This window comes from Molossus molossus, unplaced genomic scaffold, assembly GCF_014108415.1.
Source record: "Molossus molossus isolate mMolMol1 unplaced genomic scaffold, mMolMol1.p scaffold_m16_p_15, whole genome shotgun sequence".
Lineage (NCBI taxonomy): Eukaryota > Metazoa > Chordata > Mammalia > Chiroptera > Molossidae > Molossus > Molossus molossus.
In genome coordinates, this window is record NW_023425350.1 from 25,822,609 (window position 1) to 25,847,011 (window position 24,403).

General features: G+C 39.5%; 1 protein-coding gene across 7 annotated transcripts in view; it reads right to left on the reverse strand.

The window, feature by feature from the left end:
* CDKL4 (cyclin dependent kinase like 4) overlaps positions 1-24,403 on the reverse strand; it is a 45,314-nt gene that overhangs the window by 17,229 nt on the left and 3,682 nt on the right. For 4 of the 7 annotated variants that reach the window (XM_036263312.1, XM_036263310.1, XM_036263308.1 and 1 more), the window contains exons 2-8: positions 18,502-18,725; positions 15,234-15,355; positions 7,987-8,059; positions 4,606-4,696; positions 3,556-3,813; positions 2,134-2,216; positions 353-409 (exon numbers count right to left, since the gene is read on the reverse strand). In XM_036263312.1, coding sequence (XP_036119205.1) covers positions 353-409; positions 2,134-2,216; positions 3,556-3,813; positions 4,606-4,696; positions 7,987-8,059; positions 15,234-15,355; positions 18,502-18,669 — 852 coding nt within the window. In that variant the 5' untranslated portion in view covers positions 18,670-18,725. Of the gene's footprint in view, positions 1-352; positions 410-2,133; positions 2,217-3,555; positions 3,814-4,605; positions 4,697-7,986; positions 8,060-15,233; positions 15,356-17,506; positions 17,643-18,501; positions 18,726-24,403 lie in introns of those variants that run through there. The other 3 variants (XM_036263314.1, XM_036263311.1, XM_036263315.1) reach the window with 3 other exon arrangements.

The window sequence follows — 24,403 nt, forward strand, 5'->3', positions numbered from 1 at the left end:
AGAAATATCGGTCAGTTGCCCACACGTGTCCCGACTGGGGACTGAATCTGCAACCTAGGTATGTGCCCTGACTGGGAATTCAACCCAGAACCTTGTGGTGGACAGGATGATGCGCCAACCTCCTGAGCCAACTGGCCAGGGCATCTCCTACTAACTTTAATAAATATGCTAGAAAGAGCAGTGCTTACATCACTGATGTTCCTTTAACTGTAATGATTTTACAGTTCCTTATAATTTTCAATGATTATATCTTACTTTGGCATTATTTGCACTATTGCCCACTCCTCCCAGAGTTACCAGCTTCAATCATTAAAGTTACAGTTAATAACAGTTATAATTGACTCTTAAGTACCTTCATGAAATTCAGAGCCTTGGGATGAGCACCCGAGAACTTTTCTTCAAGAGTTTCCTAGAACACAAAGTAAAGACCTTTAATGTTACATAAAAACAAAGTAATGGATATCTTAAATACATTACTAATAAGAACACTGAAGAAAGACCCCCTAATAGGTTAGATACTTTCTTTTGAAGAGTTTCAAAATCATATTTTACATAATTTTACACTATAGTGTAAAGATCTGAACGACAAACACTGGAGTTCTTTTCTTTTTTTATTTTTATTGTTGAAAGTATTACAGATGTTCCCCCTTTTGTCACTCATTGATGGAGTTATTTTCTTAATTTCACAATGTCTTGCAATTGATATTTGATAAATGTGGGTTCCAAATGTTCCCTTTTGAAATACTACAACAGTCCTATAATATTTGTGTCTGATCTACTTATAGAAATGCTTTGAGCATTAATGAAAATTACACTGAACTACATGTGTAAGAGCAATACAGAAAGTAACAGAATGATGAACACAAAACTCAATATAAGGAGGGAGGAGACTGGGACTGAGGGGGAGCATGCGGGGAGAAGGAAGCTTCAGAGAAAATGGTAATATTCTTTAACTAGGCGGCAGGTACATGTGAATTTGTTGTTTTGTTCTTTAAGTTACATATTCTTATGTAATTCAACCTCTAGCCTTGTAATTTAACTTTTTAATCTTTTATTATATTTAATAAAAGAAAGCCAGTATATAAATTAAGATATTATATAAAATAAATTTAAAACAAAGAGGGTGGCCCTGGTGGTCTGGCTCAGTGGTTGGAGCATCGGCCCGTGGACCAATGAGTCTTGGGTTCGATTCCAGTCAAGGGCACGTACTTCGCTTGTGGTTCATTCCTGGCCCTGGGGTTGTGCGGGAGGCAACCAATTGATGTGTCTCTGTTACATCCATGTTGCTCTTTCTCTCCCTCCCTTCCCTCTCACTCTATCTGAACAAAAATAGAAAAATATCCTTGGGTGAGGATTAAAATAAATAAATAAATAAAACAAGAGGGTGTCCAGAGATAGCTGGGACCTCTCGAACCCCAGACTGTTCATACATCATAGGCTGGCCTTACAACTTTGCCCTCCCTGCAGCTCTCGGCCTCCAGCACAGCGAGTGTGGACACAGGCCTGTGGAAAGTCCTTTCATTCTGTAGGCCGAATCTAGACCATATGAAGTTTTAAAGATCACAGCCCAAACAGGTAACACAAACAGGAAATCAAGCACATTCCCAAAGAAAGGCAAAGCCCAAAGCGAGAGTGTGGAGGTGAGCATCGTGGTTTGGAGTTTTGATTTGGATACGAGGAAGATCATTTTGTAGAATGGCCTTCCATGTGAAAATATACACTGTGAAAAAATGGATTTTACTGATTTGAGCTTTGTTCCACATGCTGAAAAACACAGAGAATGCATTTTTTCAAAATAAAAAAGCACTATAGTAAGTACTGTTTATGTGATCATCATTATTTCAGGAAAAAATACCTGAATGTTTTGACTAAAAGAATCAGGTATCTGTGTTAGGAACTAAATATATTTTCACTTCAAATTTAACATTAAATTAACCTTTGGATAGGGCAAGTAAACTTTATAAGCATTCTCCCGATTCATTTCCCACAGTTCCTCTGGTCTGTGTTGGTGCGGCACAGGGAGAACAGGGGCTAAAAGCACAAATATTAAAAGAAAGAAACAAACAAACCCAACTACCTCTTTAAAAAAAGTAGCAACACAAATAATAAAACATCATAAAATCAAGCAGTTACCATGTCTTCTGGTTCAGGAATACTGATGCCATGAAAAAACTGGTTGCTTTTAAAGATGAATTGATGTCTTGGGATAAGTTTTCCTGTAAAATACAAACCACGTAATTTAGGTTGTTTATAAAAATAATGTAGTGTTTAAATGGCTAACTTCTGAGGTCCAGATGCGAAAGAATCCCTGATCTAGACTGTGACCTCCAGATTTGGAAGGAATAGGTCACAGCCAAAACACACCTTCTCAGGCACGGTTGATTCTCCCATACAACTGTCTTTGCCACAGGTAGCTTGATCTGCCATTCAGCCTCCACCAAAAGAGGAGGTAAGAAATGGTGTGGAGGACTTTACACACATGATCTTATAACAATCTCACAAAGGATGCTATTTTTTAATCTCCACTGTATCAATGAGAATGAGACTCAGAGTTTAATAACCTGTCTAAAGTCACACGGTCATTTAGTGACAGACCCAGGATTCAAACTCAGGTCTGTCTAATATCTGCCTAATGTAAATTTCCACAATCCTTTTGGGAAACCAATCAAACACTATACACTTAAGGAGTGTTCTGCAGTGGTACTCTATCCCACATTTTTCACACTGTAGAACTGTCCAGAAGAATGTATTGGAACCAGACCAGACAGCAGTAGTTCCCTTGCCCAGCACCACGCTGCCAGGAGAGCCTATGGGAAGGAATGAATATATATGCACGTTGCGTGTAGATGGATCACTCTCTGCATCCATCCCAGGTGGAAGTGCACACTGCTGAGGACGCGGACTCACGATGAAAGCAGTCCCTTGCGTCCCATTCCTATTCTGCACTTGACTGGCTGTGTGACTTTAGGCCAATCATGGAAGCTCCCTGAGCCTCGTTTTCTCATTTCTAAAACAAGCATCATGAAAAATGTTACAAAGTCCTTAACAGGATTTTCTTAAGACGGAAAACGATGAAGTGTGTAAAAGTAACTTGTAAATTCTTAAGTACTGTACACAGGGGCAGAGTTGAGGGTTTGCAACAGAGGCCACACAGCCTGCCAAACCTAAACTGTGTACCTCTGGCCCTTTACAGAAGAAGTAACAGAGGAAACCCTCTTTCACAGGGGCCAGAAACTGCACTTGATCCAATACCTCGTAAGAGCAAGCTCCATGCAGTTGACTCATATCCTTAGCCCTATCTTAGTCCAGTATGGAAAGTAAATGTGTAGTTTATTCCACGGCTAAGTGGCTTGACCTGGAAAGGATCTGAAAACTCCTTAGTGAGGGAGTACTGGCTGTACATATCGAGGAAGGGGTTGGGTTTCGGCTACAACCCAGAACAAGCATCCTGAGCAGCACCTTGGAGAGGCAAGAAAGCTGCTGGTGCTCATTACAAGGACACACTATCACTCTAATAACCTAGCAACTCTGTAAGCCATGAAACGCAGCTCCTACCCAGCGTTCGGATTATCAGATAAAGTTGATCCACATCCGATTTTCCAGGCCAGAGTGGCTGGCCCGTCAGGAGCTCTGCAAAAACGCAACCAGTAGCCCATACGTCGACTGAGGAACCATACTGAGTGTCTCCCACAAGAAGCTCAGGAGCTCGGTACCATCGTGTAGCGACATAATCAGTGTAGGCATCTCCTGGAACTGCAAACGCATCGATGATCAGATGAGGTGGGTCACATTTTCCCAGCATGCGAACTACTCCTAAGAGCAGGTCAGGCATTGTGGTAAGCTTCAAATACTCTGAAGTTAGTGCAGGAAGGCAGTGCTTGAGGGAGCAGTTACACTGCACATTCAACTTCCAAAGGCACTTTAGCTAGTTAACATCTATATAATCCCAAATAGGGCGGTGGGATTGGGAATTTCTAGTGTAACTTCAAGCCGAAACCAACTTCCAAATGTATTGTCACCCGTGTCTGAGTCCTATCAGGATGCTGATTATACATATACACACCACCTTGCGATGTGGACATTGTTGCTAGCCTGGTGCACAGTTCTGGATCTGGGGAGAAACATGGATTTGTCTCCTTTTCCCTTTGGTTCCTCCCTGTCTGGGATGATTTCCCTTTTCTCAGCTCTGTCTGAATCCTCCCTCAAACTGCCAGTTCACTCTCGTCTCCAGCCCCGTGGCTCCAGCCCACAGTATCTCCCTCCAGGGAAGTGTCTGCACCTGCACTTTAGTGCTTCACTGCCAACCATCCTGCATTATTCCTGTTTCCTTTACTCCAGATTACAGGTGCATGCAGGGCAGAAGTGCATCTTATGACTCTTCCTCTGCTGTGGGGCAATGCATATGAACGTGACATGCAGTCAATTCTAGCCGAATGGGTGCAGCTGAAGTGCAAATTAATGTAGTGACTAGAGGTAAAGGTGAGATTTTCCTCTCTGAATAATAATATAACATTTAGCATACACTCAATATCTAAAGTAAGATTTTCAACTATATTATTTCATCATTATCAGAATTGGGTAAATGAGTAAAAAGTGGCTACTTACTCAGAATTCGTGCAAATCCAAAGTCACAGATCTTGATTATTCCTTGCTTAGTTATTAGAATATTTTCAGGTTTTACATCTCTGTGAATGCACTGTAAGGTAATATTTGATTATTTCCTTGGGTCACCAAAATGGCAAAGCATAAAAACATTAACTATTACTTTAAATGATAAACACAGCCTGTGAGATAAAAAACAAATATGGTTTTCCATTATTTTTCTAAAAGAACTTACATTGGCAATTTTTCACTTATCCTAGCAAAAGAGAAAAAAATCAAAATGTTGTTACATCAGTGAAGAAATAATTGTTGGATATGAAAATTTATTTTTGGGGGGGTAATATAATACAATTATTTTTTTCCAATTTTACTGGGTCCTATTTTAACTGTAAGAGGTAAAACCTTAGATGAGTTTAGACTCAATGTACCTATAATAAGAACTACCACCACCCAAGAATCACATTCGGGCTGAATAAGCATTGCAGACTTGAGAAACTAGAAAAACATCTGAATGATAAACAAACCTCATTTATAATTAGAATGACCACATTATCATCTAAATAAGGATGTGTGAAAAAACTCTCTATCAATAATTACGCCAGGAAATGAGCACAAGCCACAGCTGTCCTGGTAAACTGGGATGTATGGTCCCCCACTTGGCAAGAGCTACCACAGTGTCTGGCCTGGGGAAGGAGTTTCACTTCCACACCGGTGAGCCGACCTGGGTGGATCAGCAGCCCTCCTGAGAGGGGCCACACCAAGGAGTCCCTCCTGGGAGAGCAGGACACCACGGGGAGGCATTCTCGCCTCGAGAAGCTCCCCTTGGCCTTCTGTAGGTGGACAGCTCGCCGTGCTGCATCGTTAGAGTGACTGCATGAAGCAGATGCTCCTTGCTGGACAGGAGAGGGTTCAGCTGGGGGTGGGTGAAGGTAGGCCGAGTGAGCCTCCCTCATCTTTAGAAGCGGCTGTTCCATGTTGTGGAGGCCCTGTTCTTCAGGGCCTGAGTTTTCTAGTTTATCCTCCCTCCGAACAACCAGACAGATAAAAACGAGGGTGCTCTTGTTCTATAACTCAGCCCCATACGGAGCTCTGTACTTCCAAAGCACCTGCGCGTGAATGAGCTCATCCTTGCAACTACACTGATTGCAGGTGGCCACTGACAGTCCCCAGAGTAAGTGTCACAGTAATCAGCTCCTCTGCCTCACTTCTCGGCTGTGCTGTCAGTCCATTTAAGTGTTGCTGTCAAATGGACAATTCTGAAATAATTTCTATTTGCTTCTACAACAGCTATCTAGGAAGAGAAAATGTTGAATCCTTTATTTTCGGTCACAAAAAGGGCACTGGTAATAGAAGTTTGTTTCAAGTTATCTCAATTTAGTCACTGTCAACTCTGAAAACCTTTTCAGGCCTCTTAAAAGTCCTAGGGCTTAGACATTAATTTAAAAAGTACATTGTTGTAATATAAACCAACTTAATTTTGATATCCTACCTTTCGGACAATCCATTTATGAAACCTGGATTAACACTCTGAGTCATATAATACTTGGTAATTTAAGAAGAACCGGTTAGGTCCCTCAAATGACTTTGCAACAAATTCTAACATTTCTGAACTATATGCAATATTATTTATTTTTTTATCCTCACCCGAGGACATTTTTCCATTTTTTGTTCAGACAGAGTGGGACGGAGAGAGAAGAAGAGAGAGAGAGAAACATGGACATGAAAGGGACACATCGAGTGGCTGCCACCCGCACGACCAACCAGGGCCGGGGACAAACTGCAACCGAGGTACATGCCCTTAGCGGGAACCGAACCCGAGTCTCTCTGGACCACAGGCCAACGCTCCAACCGCTGAGCCAAACCAGCCAGGACTGAACTATATGCAATATTACCAAGTAAACAGACTTACACTGATACCTATTGGCCAACTTAAATATGTTTTTGGGATCTAATGCAAATCCACATGAAATCTATAGCAACTTATTTTCCAACAAAAAATACAAAGGCAAATGAAATACTGATATGTCCCAAAGAAAGAGAAAAATGTATTGCTGTAGGTAAGAGAAGCTACTAATAGAGAGGGGTAGGGTACTGAAGAAAGGAAGAGAGTAAAAATCACTGGAACAGTAAGACACCGAATGGAGGCAGAGACGCGAGACATTCAGTACCCACCTCCTCCACGGCAAAGCCACACGGGTGCAAATTCTGCTGTGCCCCTTGCAATCAGCATATTTTTCACCAAATAGGAAACTTACAAGTCAGGATCATGAAAGAATTTTGATAAACTTTAGTTTCACACAAAGCTTTTAGCAAACACTGCTCAAGTGGAATTATTGTGGCTGGTGTACAGTCTCATTTTCACTGGCTCACAAGCCAGCAAGAGAATAACTTAATCGCCTCTGGAAACTTCCACACCAGGAATTGCTTCTTATAAAGCCCGGCTTTTAAACCCCCTTTTAACCCAAATGAAACATTAGTTATAGGCAATAATTATGGATGCTAAAGCCATCAAGTAAAAGGGTGACAGGAAAATTGATAATGGAGGAAATCAAACAAATACCTCCTGAACCCACAAGTCTATTTTAAGATGATCAAAAGTGGGACAACTAGATATTGGATGCCTTATGTTGATGCAATAAGAAGTCTATAGCACTATATATGAAGTATTCTTGCCTAGAAAATGATCAAGCCTCTAGATATAAATACCAATTTACAGGAAATACAGGTGAAGGAACAAGTTCAATTACACACAGGATGCAATCAGGCAAAATGATTTCAGTAACACAGTGTGGTTCTTGGAACAGCGGCTTGTGTATCAACCAGGAAAATGCTTGGAAACGCACACTCTCGGGCCCTAACTCAAGCCTATGGAACCATTTACTCTGGAGGTGGGCCCGGCAAACTGTGTCCTAACAAGACCTTCCAGGCACTGTGATACATGCTCACGTTTGAGAACTGTGGCTCTAAAAAATTAATGAGGGAAAATGTTTTTTAAGACGCAGGGGAAAGAGGACTGTTATAGGATAAAAGACTTGAGAGATAAAAACAAAACAAAACCCAGTGCCATGGTAGATCACACTAATGAAAAGTTATTTTAATTCAATTTAAAAGTGATCATAGGAATCATTAGCACTGAGGCAAAAAGAAACATTAAGTTTATACAAACTGTTAATTCATAAGAAATTAGAAACTTGGTTCTAGTAGAAATTGGAAAAGGGCCACAAATAATGCATTGTTTTTCCTCATATTCGGGAATTTTTTTTTGTTTTGCTCTTCTGGTTCTTACTTTCTCTTTGTTTTTAGCTTTTCAAAGACACTCCTGAGCTACTTAGGAAAAAGAGTTATCATGAAGAATTAACGAATGCATTAGAAAATGTCACTTACGTTATGTTTATGACAGAAATTAAGAGCTTGAAGTGTTTGCCATAACACACTTTTGATCACTCCATCAGCAACTCTAGGGAAAATAATAGAAAAGGAAATTAAAAACTCCTGGGATGGGGATATAGTCGCAGAAGAGAAGAGAGAAATGGTGTGAGTGGGGCCTCAGACACCAACACACAGTGCAAAGGGCGCCCTAGAGATGTTTCTTAACAATGCTTTAATGAAAATTGCTTTAATAGTTTTTCTTTCTTTTTTTTTTTTTTATCCTTACCCGAGGACATTTTTCCATTTTTTTTTTCAGATAGAGTGGGAGGGAGGGAGGGAGGAAGGGAGGGAGTGATAGAGAGAGAGAGAGAGAGAGAAACATTGATGTGAAAGGGACACATTGAGCGGCTGCCACCCGCACGACCAACCAGGGCCGGGGACAAACTGCAATCGAGGTACGTGCCCTTAGCGGGAACCGAAACTGGGTCTCTCTGGACCGCAGGCCGACGCTCTAACCGCTGAGCCAAACCGGCCAGGGCCTATTTTTCCATTATGATTACATAATTTCCTCTTTAAATTTCAATTTTTACATCTGTAAAAATGATGCATACTTAACATGAAAATTCAAACAGAGAAAGGAAAGGAATAAAGTGTTGACTCAAATCTTGCTATCCCCAGGTAACTGCTATAACCTGTGGTGGTTGTTCTTTAGGGACCTCTGTTTCTCTCCCTTTGTATGTTCAAATTTACTTTTTAACTTTAATATTAAAAAATATATTTATATGGTTTAAAATGTAAAAATATGACAGTGTAGCTATGACATAGCCTCTCTCACACCAGCCTAGCCACTCCGTCCGTCCTCCGCCACTTCCCGGCCTCTTTCCGAAGCGTTCACGCGTAGACGTACAGTACTCATGTATACAGATATTTTCTGGCTATAAAGGATCGTGTTATATGGATGTATCATAATTTCCTCAGTCCCCATGGATGAGCAATTAAGTTGACTCGATTTTTATTTCTGGAAACAATGCTTTACTGAATATACACAATCACCCATCTCATTGCACTTGTGCAATTATCTCTATTAATTTATTTTTGTTACAGATGTTTCTCCTTTTCCCCCCAGCCCCCAGCTTTGTTGTCCATGTCCATTGTTCATGCACACATGTGCAATTATCTTTTAAGGTAAGTTCTACAAGTGGGCTTTCTGGGACCAGTGGTAGGCACACGTTACATTTTGATCTTGTAGGGATGGACTTCAGGGAGACCTGAGACTTGGTTTTTCAGGAAAAAAGCTATGCTTGAAAATTGACCTTCAATTCATCTAATTCATGTTGGCTCTAACACTCAAGCAAGTCCCTGCAGAATCCTTCCTCTGTTAGGAAAATATTGGAAAGTTCCATGGGTAGATGTATTTGCCACGGGGGAACTTGGGAGCTGGACAACTTGTATTCTGGCTGGGAGTAGTGTGCTTCATATAACCATCTTTATAAAGTATAACAATGGCATTCCATTTAACCTTTCTGCTGATATCTTTCCATTGTTCCCCCTACCATCCCGTGAATGATGCCTTCACAGTTACATACCACCAAACTACCCTCTCTAAAAAAGGTTCTACCCATTTATACTCCCATAAAACATCTGTGCATTCAAGTCCCTATCTCCTCATTTTGGTTTACATTTGCATGCCATTAATTATTAATGAATTAAATTTTTACATGGTTATTGGCGATAATATTCCTTCTTTTGTGTATTTCCTGTTCACTGCCCTTACCACTTTTTTGATTGGTCTGTTTACTCCTTTCTAAACTGATTTATGAAGACTCAAAGTGTATCAATTTCTTTTACCAAATGTCTACTGTACATAGGTATTTGATCAAATCTGGATATTCAAATATGTTTCGATTACTTTTTACAACTGAACTAATCAGCAGGTGTGCCTGGCCTTCCAGAATAGTGGTGGGGCCTGTATATCACTCCAGCAGGGTACCAGCAACAAGACATCACCATGTGGGGCTGGGAAAATGCCAAGAAACAGCAACAAGTATATGGAAGTATCTTCCTCAGAGTAGTTTCCCAATCTCAGGTCACAATTACGCTGACATGCCATTGACATACATGCCCTTGACATCAGTGGTCTGGTGGCAGCACTTGACTCCAGCTCCTCTAGGTATTAATATTGTGAAAGCACCCAATTCTCAGTATTAAATCCCTTTCCATTGGAAATTTCTGGAGTGGTTTCTATTTCCTATATGGAATTCTGATACAGCTTTATCCCCTCCCTCCACCTAGAGCCAAACCTGAGACAACATTCTTTAAAGTTTTTAAGTAAGAGTCAGAAAGGATAGTATAGCCAGTCTGAGCACTACGAGAGCATTCCAAACCCAGCTGTGCTATTTCCCAGTTGTGCAACCTTGGCCAAGCTATACGTGCCTTCAGTTTTCCTCAGGTGTAACAATGGAATGATACTGAGAAGTCTATCCACTAAGAGTCTGGGTTTTAACCTCTACATAGGTTCAGGAGATGAGTGTCTGAGATCAGAAGATGGGCTGAGACCCTCCTTCCCCAACAGCAAGAGGCCTTGAGGTGAGAAAGCACAGGAGCAAGTGCCAGTGTGGGGCAAGTATGAATGGACTGGCAAGGCTTCAGGGCCTTAGAAATCTTGGTAAGGAATTTGAATTTATTCTGAGTTTAAAGGGAAGTCATTGAAAGGGCTCAAGAAGGTAAGTGACATAATAAGGAAAATGGATTTCTGGGGGCAAAGTGGATACACAGAAGTTAATTAGGAGGCTCACATAATAATCTTGGTGCGATTTGGTGATTTACGGTAGGGTGATAGTAGAGGAGGGCAGGGAAATGGATTTCAACTCTGGGAGGGGCTAGCAAGAGTAACACACGGCCCTATCTGCGTAGAAATGGAATGCTGGGTGGGATCGAAGGACTACGTGTCTAGGGGATCAGGTACTGGAACTGGGAAACAAGGTATGGACGAGGGTTCAGAAACTGGCAGAACCCTGGCTACTAGGGTGAATAATATGGAACTAGTAATGCCATAAGAAAGTCCCGAGCTACTGTTGTGAAAGAGGGGTGTCTGCATCTCAAGGGAAGTGTCACAGCTCTGTGCAAAACTGAATCCTTAGCTCAGACTCCAAGAAGGTAAAACAACATACAAAATAGCAGCTGCCAACAAACACCACTGACCTCACAAGGAGAAGATAGTTATCAAAGAGAATAGATTCGCACTGTGCTCATTCCAGAAAGATAGAGCATTGCAACTGTATTTAGCCACAGGCAGCACTTTTCCAAAGCATTTGGAGTGAAATAAAACCTTCTGTAAAATCAAGTGATACTTAGTGTTTACATATCATACTCTGGGTGAGTGCAAAAACAAATACAGAAAGTAATAGTGAAGGTCTGGAAAAAAATCCAGGCATCCTAGTTACGGACTGAATGGGTGAATAAGGGTAACATGACCAGGGGGTTCAGACTGCATTGCTCACACACTGCTCTTAGCTACTCACTAGAATCCTGATGCCGACATCAAAGCTCATTACCTTTTACTTTGTTACAGAACTTAATATGGAAAACTTGATTTCACTATCAGTACCCAAGATGAATCGAGCCCTTCTCAGTAATCCCTTGCTGTCCTAGAATAAAATCCAGCCTTTAATATGGTGCCAGCCTCTTGATTTCCCGCCTGTGAGCCTCCCCACCTGTGAGCCTCCCCACCTCTCTCTCCTGCCTCTTTCCCACACTGCAGTCCCGCCCTATCAGTTTCAGCTATTCTCCAACATGCCACACAGGTTACACCTCCAAATCTTTGTCTGCATTGTTCCTCCTACTCCCCTCCCTGGGCGTTCTCTAATTCCTCAAGTGTGCTTTATTTTTCTTCAAAGACATGTAACTCTGCAAGGACTTTATCTTGTCCACTGATGCAGCTTTAGGGCCTAGAACAGTAACAGGTGCTCAATTAAGCTTGTTTCTCTACCGCTCTCAGAAATTTAAAAAAATAACACCCTGTCGTAAATCCCTTTTTGCTTCAACTAGCTAGAGTGAATTCTGTCGTTGAATCCTGACTAGTTCAGAGGTCATCTAGAATACAGTGTCTATTCAAGGCAAGGCTTTGCTGGACTGAATGTGATAGAACATACCACATATGGGAAAATAATAAAAGTGGGGTGGCTGGCTGTTTCTCACTTTCCTGAAAAAATTAAAGAAACAAAGGACAGGCTTAGGGCTGTAATATCACGGTTCAAGGCACAGTTAAGAACCCAGGAGTCCAATGATTGCTTAAAAAGAACCCCTTGCCCTGGCCGGTTTGGCTCAGCGGTTGGAGCGTCAGCCTGCGGTCCAGGGAGACCCAGGTTCGGTTCCTGCTAAGGACACGTACCTCGGTTGCAGTTTGTCCCCGGCCCTGGTTGGTCATGCGGGTGGCAGCCACTCGATGTGTCCCTTTCACGTTGATGCTTCTCTCTCTCTCTTTCTCCCTCCCACTCTATCTGAACAAAAAATGGAAAAAAAATGTCCTCGGGTGAGGATTAAAATAAAATAAAATAAAATAAAATAAAATAAAATAAAAAGAACCCTTCATTTCTTGTTATCTGTAGGACGCAGCCCATGGACCCAATGGGCCTACCATGAGGTGAATGCAGAATCAGACACTGAGAATAGTCCTGCAGCATGCTAAATGACAACACAGATTGCATTTATGCGAGGTTAATTAATTTCTCAGTTAACTGAGAAAAGGATCTTCTTCAAAAATGGAAACTTGACACTTGGGAATATTCATGTGACTGAGAACACCCGGCAAATCCTCCTTCTCGCGAGGAGCAGTGCGGAGAGGCTGGTTCTGCCTTGTTGAGGACCCCTGATCGTCTCACGTAGGTGCGTGCACTGCACGAACATGCCACGTCTTCTCCAGGCTCCTCTCTCACCACCTCTCAATTACAGTGTTCGGCTTTGTAACCTCACTTTTTCACATACTATGGCATGAGTAACTTCCCCAGGAATACTAACTGTTCTTCTACAGCTTGCCTTTAATGAGCTGGATGCCTAGTGTTCCACTGTAATGAAGATAGCAAAGTGAATTTAACAAACCTTTTTGGTTGAAAATTAGGTCAGTCTGAATATTTTCTGATGTAAAAAATGACACGCGGAACACTCTTATGTAAAAAGTTTGCACCTATCTGATTGCTTTCTTAATATAAATTTCTCAGATGGAATTTCTTGGTCAAAGGATGAAAACAGTTTGAAAGATTTTCATAAAAACTGCCGAACCAGCCCTGGCTGGTTTGGCTCAGTGGTTAGAGTGTAGGCCTGTGGTCCAGAGAGACCTGGATTCGGTTCCTGCTAAGGGCACGTACCTCAGTTGCAATTTGTCCCTGGCCCTGGCTGGGTTGCGAGGGAGGCAGCCACTTGATGTGTCCCTTTCACATCGATGTTTTTCTCTCTCTCTCTCCCTCTCTCTCTCCTTCCCACTCTATCTGAACAAAAAAAATGGAAAAACGTCCTTGGGTGAGGATAAAAAAAACAAAACTGCCGAACTGCCCCAATTATATACACGCTCTCCCCAGCTGTGGATGAGGGTGCCCGATTTCCCGACTTTAACAATACCAGGTACACTGTATACTGACTTTTGGAAAACCTTTGCCAATTTGATAGGTGAGAAATGGTATTTTATTTTAAAATTTTGAATTTCTTTGGCTAATAGATAGGATATACATATTTTCCTAGGTGTATTGCTCACTCCCCCGCCCCGGCTTTGTCATGTCTACTGGGTGTTAAATTCTGTAAGATTAGGCAACTTTTTGGTATGTTCTGTCCACTGCTGGACCCTCAGCACCTAGCCTGGCACACAGTGGGGCTCACCAAAGGTTTCAGTGAATGACTACAGTTTCTAATTGGGTGTTAACCTTTAAAAATATCTAGACTTGCAAAATCTGCATATGTAGATGTAAAATTATATTAATTCATTATTTGGCAAATAATTTACCCAATTTATCACTTCTTTTTTTAGATCTGTTTATGGTACATTTTTGTCGAAGAGAATCTTGACGACTAATATGATTTAATATTTGGCAGTTAAAGTTCCTTTTCTTCTTCTTTTTTTTAATTCTCACCCAAGAATATTTTTCTATTTATCTTCAGACAGAGTGGGAGGGGGAGAGAGGGGGAGAAAGGGAGAGAGAGAGAAACATTGCCATGAGAAGGTCACATCGACTGGTTGTCTCCTGCATGACCCCAACCAGGGCTGGGGACAAACCGCAACCGAGGTACATGCCCTTGGCCGCAATCAAACCTGCGACTCATTGGTCCGCAGGCCAATGCTCTAACCGCTGAGCCAAACTGGCCAGGGCTAACTTCTTGATTTAGTCTTTTTCAAGTTAAAAAAAAATCCCATTGATATTTGTAGTTGTCTTTACATAGAGTCTAACAATTCTGTTTTATCTTTATTCCCAATCTTTTTTGTTCTTGTTGATATTTAAATGGGATTTTTCTCCATTAGATTTTCTAAAGTACTGGTTGATACAAAAGCTGTTAATTTTTGTGCATAAAATTTGGAGTGCTATATTCATTATACTGAATTCTATTCATTTTAATAACTCTTTGGGTAATTCTCTTAGATTTCTGCAGAATACAATTAAAATAATAACAATTTAATCTTGATTTCCAAAATTATATATTCTATTAATTTCTGTCATTACATTACTTTGGCTAGAACTCTCAGAACGATGTTACATTATAGTGGTGACAACTGATGTCCTTGTCGTGTTTCTTATTTTAATGGTAATTCCTTTAGTGTTGAGTATAAACTAAGTGTTGATTTGAAGAGGGTGTTTGTGTGCTAAGAAAGTATTTGAATCCTAGTTTGCTAAGGCTTTTACAAAAAAATTAGAAAAGGATGCTGAATTTATCAACTGCCTTTCAGATTTTACTAACATATATTTTTTTTCTCCTTTAACCTATTAGTGAATTATGTATTTCCTAGTACATGGTTCATTCTGTGACTTCAGACCATCCAATACACAATTTAGCCTCAAAATGCATTGTGATTTACACGTGCAGAATTGTCTTCTGAATTATTTTTCCTCTAGGTTAGCATTCATTTGCAGAGCACATCCTAACAGAGCGAAGAGGGGCAGCCAGCAGATGCGTCTGGGTAGAAGCAGATGCGGCTCAGATTTGGAATCGGCTGTAGTCAATCCCACGCGGAATCAAACTGGGACCTGACCATACAGAGCTTCAGTTTCTAGATTACTTACCCATTTGGACTTCTTTCCAGCTCATTTAAAAGTGTATGATCACAGTATTCAAAAACTAAATGCATTTTCCTCTTTCTCCTGAACACCTCAATGAGGTTCACAAGGTTTGGGTGTTTTAATTGCTGCAAAGGAATTGAAATACAAAACCTGGTGATTAGTTCCTTGTAAAGTTTCGCCCTGGATCCTTTATAATTCTAAGAACAGAAGGTCTTACTTATCATTCTCTATGCATCTCTTGTGGAAAATTTTATTACAGTTACTTACAAGAGAAACTACCCTTAATAAGAATCATGGCATCTTCAAGTTGCAAGAAAAATGTAAGAATTTGTCTAATGTATCCATAATAGATGAAAACTAAATTGAATCTAGAGATAACAAATAAAATATACAACTTAAAATATAATAACTAAAACCAAAAATACTTTAGCATTCTGTGGAAATTCTAACTATATAATCCATAAAATAACTTGAATAAAAAACTGAGAAAATGGAATTATTGCATAAGACCTTAAAAATCATCACTACCCATTTAGCTTACATACTGCCATGGGTTTAAGGCATACATAAGCTGGATTTAAACCCAGTCTGGCTTTTAGTGTTGGCTCTCAGAAATACAAGATCCCAACCTTCAAATCTAATTAAACCACCTGTTCTAGGAGTCCACACAGTTAATTAGTCTGTTTTCATTTCGTCATTTTCCAGCTGTTCTTCACTTTTGTTGTTCTCTCTTATGCTTAGATGTTGTGTGTGTTAAATTCTATTCCCAACCTGAAGCAGTTCACAAGGCAGCCTCAGTTGAACATTGCGAACCAAAGGAAAAATCCTAAGACCATCCATTATTAGAGCAACTATATAATTTATCATCATAGCAGGGTAAGGGTATAAGCCCGGACTGTCCCAGGCAAGCTGGCACATTTGCCTATATCTAGGGTGACCCTATAATTTAGTTTATAAACCAGGACACTTTTGAAAGAGGATGCTAACCAGACTGACTGTGGTCATAGACCAGGACATCTGACCTCTGCTACTTATAACTCATCTTCCCTGTTAGTAGACAAATTGCTTTTGCAAACAAATAAAATATACAACTTAAAATATAATACTAAAACCAAACCCTATACCATTTATTCAGAAAGATGTATAAAAAAAAGAGAACATAGTTTTGTGTACATAGTAAAGCTCAACAAATATGTTGTAGGCCCAGTAGAGAGTCCTACGCACGAGAACTTGCACAGCATCCTCTACTTCAGCATCTGTAAACACGGCTTGACCAAAAAACATCAGCCTGCTGCTCAGTTTGGGAAAAGGAAATCCATTATGCGTTAAGAATATTCTCAGAGCGTCCAATCTGTTTTTGTTCCCCCTATGTGCTCTACTGCCGAGAAGGGCAGAAAGGCAAAGAGCAGAGGAACTGGCCACACAGGCAATCCAGCTGCTTTGTGCTATAGCAAAAACTCTAGAATGGAATAAAAAAAAAAATTATCTCTATCAGGAGAGTAAGGGATTCCCAGATGCTAACGCTGGATGCAATGTCAAGGTTCAACCTAATCAAATCTGTCTTTGGGTAGAACAGCAATTTGAATCTCCTTTTTACCAATGAAATTAACTTAGCCCAGAAAAACAGGGACTTGTCTAAAGTGAAATGGTAGTAAGGAGGGGAAAATCAATCACATTTAAATAATAGGAGTATATGAGGAAGGTAAGGTAAGGTAGACATATCCTGGAAGGAAACTCTTCAGGGCATAAAATGGGTGTTTAACTATCAAAAGCAGGAAAGATGTACCTTCTGAGAGTCGTCATCACCAGATACCAGGCTGAGTTGGGATCTGGCTACTTTTTACCTTTGAAGTTCAATCTCCAATTGGGCCCAGTAGAGAGCTTGTAACCTAGGAGGTACTACCTGCGCATTAACTTTAGTTGAAGACTTTGGGGGTGGCGGTGGATAAAAAGTGTTACTTTCATTAAAGAACCACCACTCTGCTCAGTTCAGAAACATCCTGTGCCTTAGCTCTGAGAAGGAGCTGGCCTCTGGCTACAAGAACAGTAAACTGATTTTTATCATGATGGATATATTGCTCTTGAAAAATCCGTGTATAACTACTCATATTTTAAACCACACACTAGAACTCATTAGTTGAGGAAACCTGCTACTTGAAAAGGATAATTAACTATTACCTCCCTTTAAAAACTGGATTTCTGAGGATTTCCTAAAAATAGATGACATGTCAAAAGTAAAAGCTGGCTGTGTATTCTTGAAATCACAAACAAGTTACTTGAAGTGTGGTCCATGAACCAGCAGCTTCTGCGCCACTGGGGAGTTTGCTGGAAATGCAGGGCCTCAGGCTTCCCCCACACCTCGACTTGGAATCTGCATTTCAACAAGGTCCCTGGGGAGTCCAGTACACATTCCTGTTTGAGAAGCAATGTCCTATGACTCAGTTTTCTCTCGGATAAAATAAAGGTGCTGATGAGAAGCATCTCCAAGGTCTCTTATGGTTCTAAAACTAAGAGGTTTAGGACAGGAAAATGTTTACATTGAGAACTTATGAATCTTTTTTTTTTTAAATCCTCACCCAAGGACATCTTTCCATTTTTTGTTCAGATAGAGTGGGAAGGAGAGAGAGAGAAACATCGACGTGAAAGGGACACATCGAGTGGCTGCCACCCGCACGACCCAACCAGGGCCGGGGACAAACTGCAACCGACGTACGTGCCCCCTTAGCGGGAACCAAACCCGGGTCTCTCTGGACCACAGGCCAAGGCTCTAACCGCTGAACTAAACCGGCCAGGGCGAACTTATGAATCTTATATGTCAAATCTTATCAGAGAAACAACTATAACAAAACCTGTGAATAGTGTATATACCTAGCTGGGGTGATATTCAATATGTCTAAAAACCAGTGAGCCCAGGCAGGACCCGTCCACATCAATGCCTACAGGCCCACTGGCACAGTCCTGTGGGCTCCTCTGTGCCAGCAGATGCTCTTTAACCTGCTGGTTTGTGGGGAGAAGGGTGGGGGTGGGGGTGCAGATGAAGGCCGAGGCTGGGGGAAATGAGGGAATTTAGGGCAGTGGAGATTTACCAGTAAGAAGGGAAGTACTTCAATATTTTAACAATCTACATCTGTACTCATATCAACTAAATATCAAAGTGGCCATAGTCCAAAATGATGATCAATTTACTTCCCAAAGTTACTAAAATTCCTTGTAATTCTGGCACACACATTTCACCCAATATCATATTATAGATACATAAAAGTTAACCTACCTTCAACATACGTATTTCTCTTAGTGCTATTTTCTTAATAACAGGATCATCTTCGGATTCCACAAATTTTTTAATAGCTACCACTTGTCCAGATGTCTTGTTTCTGCACTTGAATACAACCCCATAAGACCCTTCTCCAATCTTAGCTAGTTTTTCATACTTTTCCATTATAGTAGTAGCGACTTAAATTACTGTATTGATTAACTTGCAGTACAATGTTGCACCTGGAAAATAAGATGACTCGGCTTAACCAAGTTATCAAGGACAATGTTCTCACCAATTATTATATAAAACCAATATGCTGAGGATACCAAAGGTTTATTTCCATTGATTAATTTTAAATACACTTTAAAATATTTGGACGCTATTTTGTTAGTTGAGTCCAGTCCTATGTGTTTCTTCCAGCTACCAAAAAATGTTATATGCCATTTCTGTTTCTGTTGACTTCAGTTGAATTAAAAGAATTTGTGGAAAGGAAACTTATCCAATCTATTGTTTTCATTAACCCCTTGTAAACAATTCAAATATGATGCTGTAAAATCCAGCTGAGGGAATGTTCCATACTTTTGAATAGTGTTTATATTTTCCCTCGCAACCCATTTGAATAAGGCAGAAACTAGAACTGAGAACAAGACATGGTACAAAGTGCTATACCTCCACCTGGTGGACAGAAGAAAGAGAAAATGTGGGCTGTTAAACAAAGCAGCAATTAAAACAATAACATCTTTTTTGAGCATTACTTATTGTGTTCAGTTTTTATGTGTTGAAAGGAACAGATCCTTAAATTCTTAGCTCCCCCTAAAAATAAAAATAAAACACAGTGAAGGTAGATTTCTCTAATTCTTCACGTATGCTTTTGTATCCAGTGATTTCTATGGAAACACTGGGTTTAATTATTTTGTCTTGCATCATCACCACATTTGTGAATTGTGTGGTGACAAGATTACGTTAAATAACAAATAAGGCCAGCATAATTACATAAATCAGTTTAGAAATGGAAAATATAAAAATTCTAATTTGTCTTAAAAACCCCACCCTACTTTACTCAATAGAATCTTGTTAATACACTCTAATGGTAATAATAATAGCTAGAATTTAGTAACACTGTCCTATGCAAATCACATATAATCTATACAAATATTTCAGGAAGTAGGTGTTATTTTTATCCAGTTATACAGGCAAGAAAATTGAGGCACAGTGAGGTCAGTATGGAACTAGAACCGAGGTAGTCACATTTCAAAGATCACAGTTTTAATCGCTACAGTATACTGTCTCTCAGTTAATTCAAAACAATGCACAATTTGAAGAACTACTCTATCCAGGTATTGGTATTAATAAAATGTCCAGTAAAGAGTTGACCACATGAAACATTTCTCATGTTTCAAATGAGATTTTTTTTTTTAATTTCACTAATATTCAGTCTTTCCTATCCACAGATTATCTCCATGAAGAAAGAAATCACGTCCTCTCATTTGCCACCATAAAAATACACCACCGGAAACAGTGATTACCTGGGTAAATGACTACCACTGTTAACATACAATACTTTTTTTTCAGTAGATTCTATTCTCTGTCATATTAAAGGGAGAAAATTCAAGCATATACACTCAGGTAACACATGGCAAATCTATCACAGATTATGTCTGGAAAACTATTAATTATGGGTATGTATGGGGCAAACCTGAGAAGGCCTAGGGGAAAGTTAAAGCTGAGGCAGATTTAAGGACTAACTAAATTTTTGTTTAATTTAAGTATAGTTGGTAAATAATCTTATATTGGTTACATTAGTTTCAGGTGTACAATATAGTGATTAGACATTTTTAGACTTTACAATGTGATCGCCCCGCTAATTCTAGTAATCATCTGTTACCATGTAAACTTACCATGATAACATTGACTAAATTCCCCTTCTCCTTTTTCACTCACCTCTCCACCCCCTCACTTTGGTAACCATCCCTGTGGTCTCTGTTTCTATGAGTTTATTTTTGTTTTGTTTGTTTGCTTTGCTTTTAGATTCCATATATAAGTGAAACCATATAGTATTTGTTTTTTCTGCCTGACTTATTTCACTTGGATAATACCCTCTAGATCCAACCATCTTGTTGCAAATAGCAAGATTTCATTCATTCATTTTTTGTTTTTACTGGTACATAATATACCATTGTATATATACACCACATTTTCCTTATCCATTAGTCTACTGATAGACACCTAGGTTGCATCCGTATCTTGGCTATCATAAATAATGCTACACTAAACATAGGGGTGCATGTATCTTTTTGATTTAGTGTTCTCATTTTCTTTGGTTAAATACCCAAAGTGAAATTGCTAGGTCTTATAGGATATCTACAGGGTGGGGCAAAAGTAGGTTTACAGTTGTTTGTATGGAAAATAATTAATAAATAATAATATAAATAAACTGTTTTTCATTTATCTTCAGATAGAGTGGGGGGGGGGGGAGAGAGAGAGAAACATCGATGTGAGAGACACACATCGAGTGGTTGCCACCCACATGACCTCAACTGGGGCTGGGAACAAACTGCAATTGAGGTACATGCCCTTAGTGGAACCAAACCCGGGACTCTCTGGTCCATGGGCCAAAGCTCTAACCGCTGAGCCAAACCGGCCAGGGCATATAAACCTACTTTTGCCTCACCCTGTATTTATAGTTTTTGTGAAATCTCCAAACTGTTTTCTATAGAGGCTGCACCAGTTTGCAATTCCACCATCAGTGCACGAGGGTTCCCTTTTCTCCACATCCTTGCCAACACGTGTTATTTGTTGACTTTGTGGTAACAGCTATTCTGACTGGTGGGAGGTGGTATCTCATTGTGGTTTTGGTTTGCATTTCCCTGATGATTAGTGATGTCAAGCATCTTTTAATATGTCTGCTGACCATCTGTATGCCTTCTTAGGAGAAATGTCTTTGCATGTCCTCTGCCCATTTTTTGATCAGATTATTTTTTTGGTTATTGAGTTGTATGAGTTTCTCATATATTTTGCATATCAATCCCTTATAGGATATATCATTTGTGAATATTCTCCCAGTCAGGAGGTTGCCTTTTTCTTTTGTTGAAGGTTTCCTTAGGGGCCCAAATTATCGACCACTAAGCTATGCAGACAGTGGTGATGGCCAAAACAATGAAAAACACAACAAAACTGAACAGAGATATCAACAACCACACACTTGTGAACAGATAGGTTGTAAAAACAAAACATACCTATAAAAGAATAAAAACAAAAACCCTAGGGAAGAAACCAGAATCCAGAATCGCTGTGATATATTATCTAAAATGTCCAGTTTTCAATTAAAAAAATTGTAATTCCTGCTAAGAAAAAGGAAAGAAAATTCAGAAAATAAAATTAATTAAAATGGATTATGAGTGGATCCATGTGTTGGATTTAGCTGACAAAGACTTCAAAGCAGCTATTATAAATATGTTCAAATAGTTAAGGCAAATTACAATTTAAATGATTAAAGGAAAATATAATGACAATGACTAAAAAAATAGGAAATCTCAACAGAAAAAGAAAAAGTATAAAAAAAATCAAATGGAAATTTTAGAGTAAAAAAAACAAAATGAAAAATTCACTAGATGGATTCAACAGCAGATTAAGACAGCAGAAGAAAGAATGGATGAATCTAAAGACAAATAGAAAATGACCAATATGAATGAGAGAAAAAATACTGAAGATGAACAGAGCCTCAGAGACCTGTGGGACAAAATAAATAGTACCAACACATATGCACTAAGATTCCCAGAAAGAGAGGAGAGAAAGAGGCAGAAAAATATTTGAGGAAATAATGGCCCCAAACTTTCCAAATATAATGGGAAATATTAACCACAGATTCAAGAAGCTCAATAAATCTCAAGTAGTATAAACACAAAGACATCCATACCTAGATACATCATAGCCAAACTGCTGAAAAAATACAAAGGTAAAGAGAGTATCTTGAACACAGTGAGAGAGAACCATTTGCAAAAGGACCATTCATAAAAGGGAACATCATTCTTTTTCTAAAAAAAATTTTTTTCTTTATTGACTTTAGAGAGAGAGGAAAGGAGAGGGAGAAAGAGATAGAAACATCAATGTGAGAGAACATCAATTGGCCGCCTCCTGCATGTCCCCCACTGGGGATTTGGCCCACAACCTGGGCATGTGCCCTGACCAGGAATCAAACCGGTGACCTCTTGTGCATGGGCCGCATTGGCCACATGGGCCAGGCGGGAACAACATTTGTAATGACTGACTCATCAGAAAAACAATAGCAAAAAATCAATAAAACAAAAAATTTGGTTATTTATAAAGATCAATGAAGTGATGAACCAGAAAGAGAGAAATAAAAATTACCAAAATCAGGACCACCCTACAGAATTTAAAAAGATTAAAATAGAGTATTATGAACAACGTTATGCAACCAAATTAGACAATTTGGTTGAAAAAATGCCTAAAAAGACACCAAATGCCAAACTGACCCGAGAAATAGAAAACCTGATTACATCCATAACAAATTTAAAAATTCAGTTAGGCCCGGCTTGTGTGGTTCAGTGGTTGAGCATCAAGCCATGCATCAACAGGTCGCCAGTTCAGTTCCAGGTCAGGGCACATGCCCAGGTTATCGGCCACATCCCCAGTGGGGGTCATGAAGGACTCGGCCAACTGATGTTCTCTCTCATAGATGTTTCTCTCTCTCTCCCTTCCTCTCTCTCTCAAATCAATGAAGAAAAAAAAAATAAAATAAAAATTCAATTAGTAATTTAAAATATACTCACAAAGAAAAGCCCAGGCTCAGATAGCTTCATAGATGAATTCTATGAAACATTCAAAGATGAATTAATACCAATCCTTCATAAACTGTTTTGAAAAACAGAAGAGGAGGAAACATTTCCCAACTTATTCTATAAAGTCAATATTACCCTGATACAAAGTCAGACAAAGAAATAAAACTACAGATAATTATTCTCATGAATATGGACACAAGAATCCTCCCAAAAATAATTAGGAGAAACATATAAAGTGAATTATATACCATGACTACGTGGGATTCATCTGAGGAATGAAACGTTCATTTAATATCTGAAAGTCAATAATGTAAACCAATATATTAATAGAATAAAAACAAAAGTCCACGATCATCTCGGTAGATATTAAAATACAGAACTTGACAAAATCCAGCACTCATTCATGATAAAAATAATCTCCATAAACTAGGAATAGAAGGAACATCCTTCCTAGAGGACAAGAAAAACCTATAGTTCACATGATGCTTAACAGTGAAAGACTGAACACTTTCACCCTAAGATTGGGAAATTCTTTTATTTAACCACTTATATTTACTAATTAAAATTAAAAAATTTTTTTTTTGTTAATTCTTACCTGAGGACATTTTCCCACTGATTTTTAAATAGAGTGGAAGGGAGGGAGGGGGAGACAGAAAGAGAGAAACGTCGATGTGAGAGAGACACATCAACTCGCTGTCTCTCACACGACTTGGACAGGGGCCGAGGATCGAACCTGCAACCCAAGTACGTGCCCTTGACCGGGAATGGAGCCTGTGACCCTGTGGTGAGCGGGCTGACACTCTAACCACTGAGCCAAACTGGCCAGGGCCATAAAGCACTTTCATTACTCAACAGAAAGTCAAACAACCCAATTTACTAATGGACAAAATAACTGAATACTCAGTTCACCAAAGAAGATACACAAATATCTAATACGCACACAAAAGAATGTTACTAGTCATTAGGGAGATGCAAATTAAAACCCAAGATAACACTACACACACATACTAGAATGGCTAAAATTCAAAAGACTTACATCAAGTTTGATAAGGTTATGCAGAATACACAATACAGTGTACAGATGATGTGTTGTAGAATTGTGCACCTGAAACCTGTAT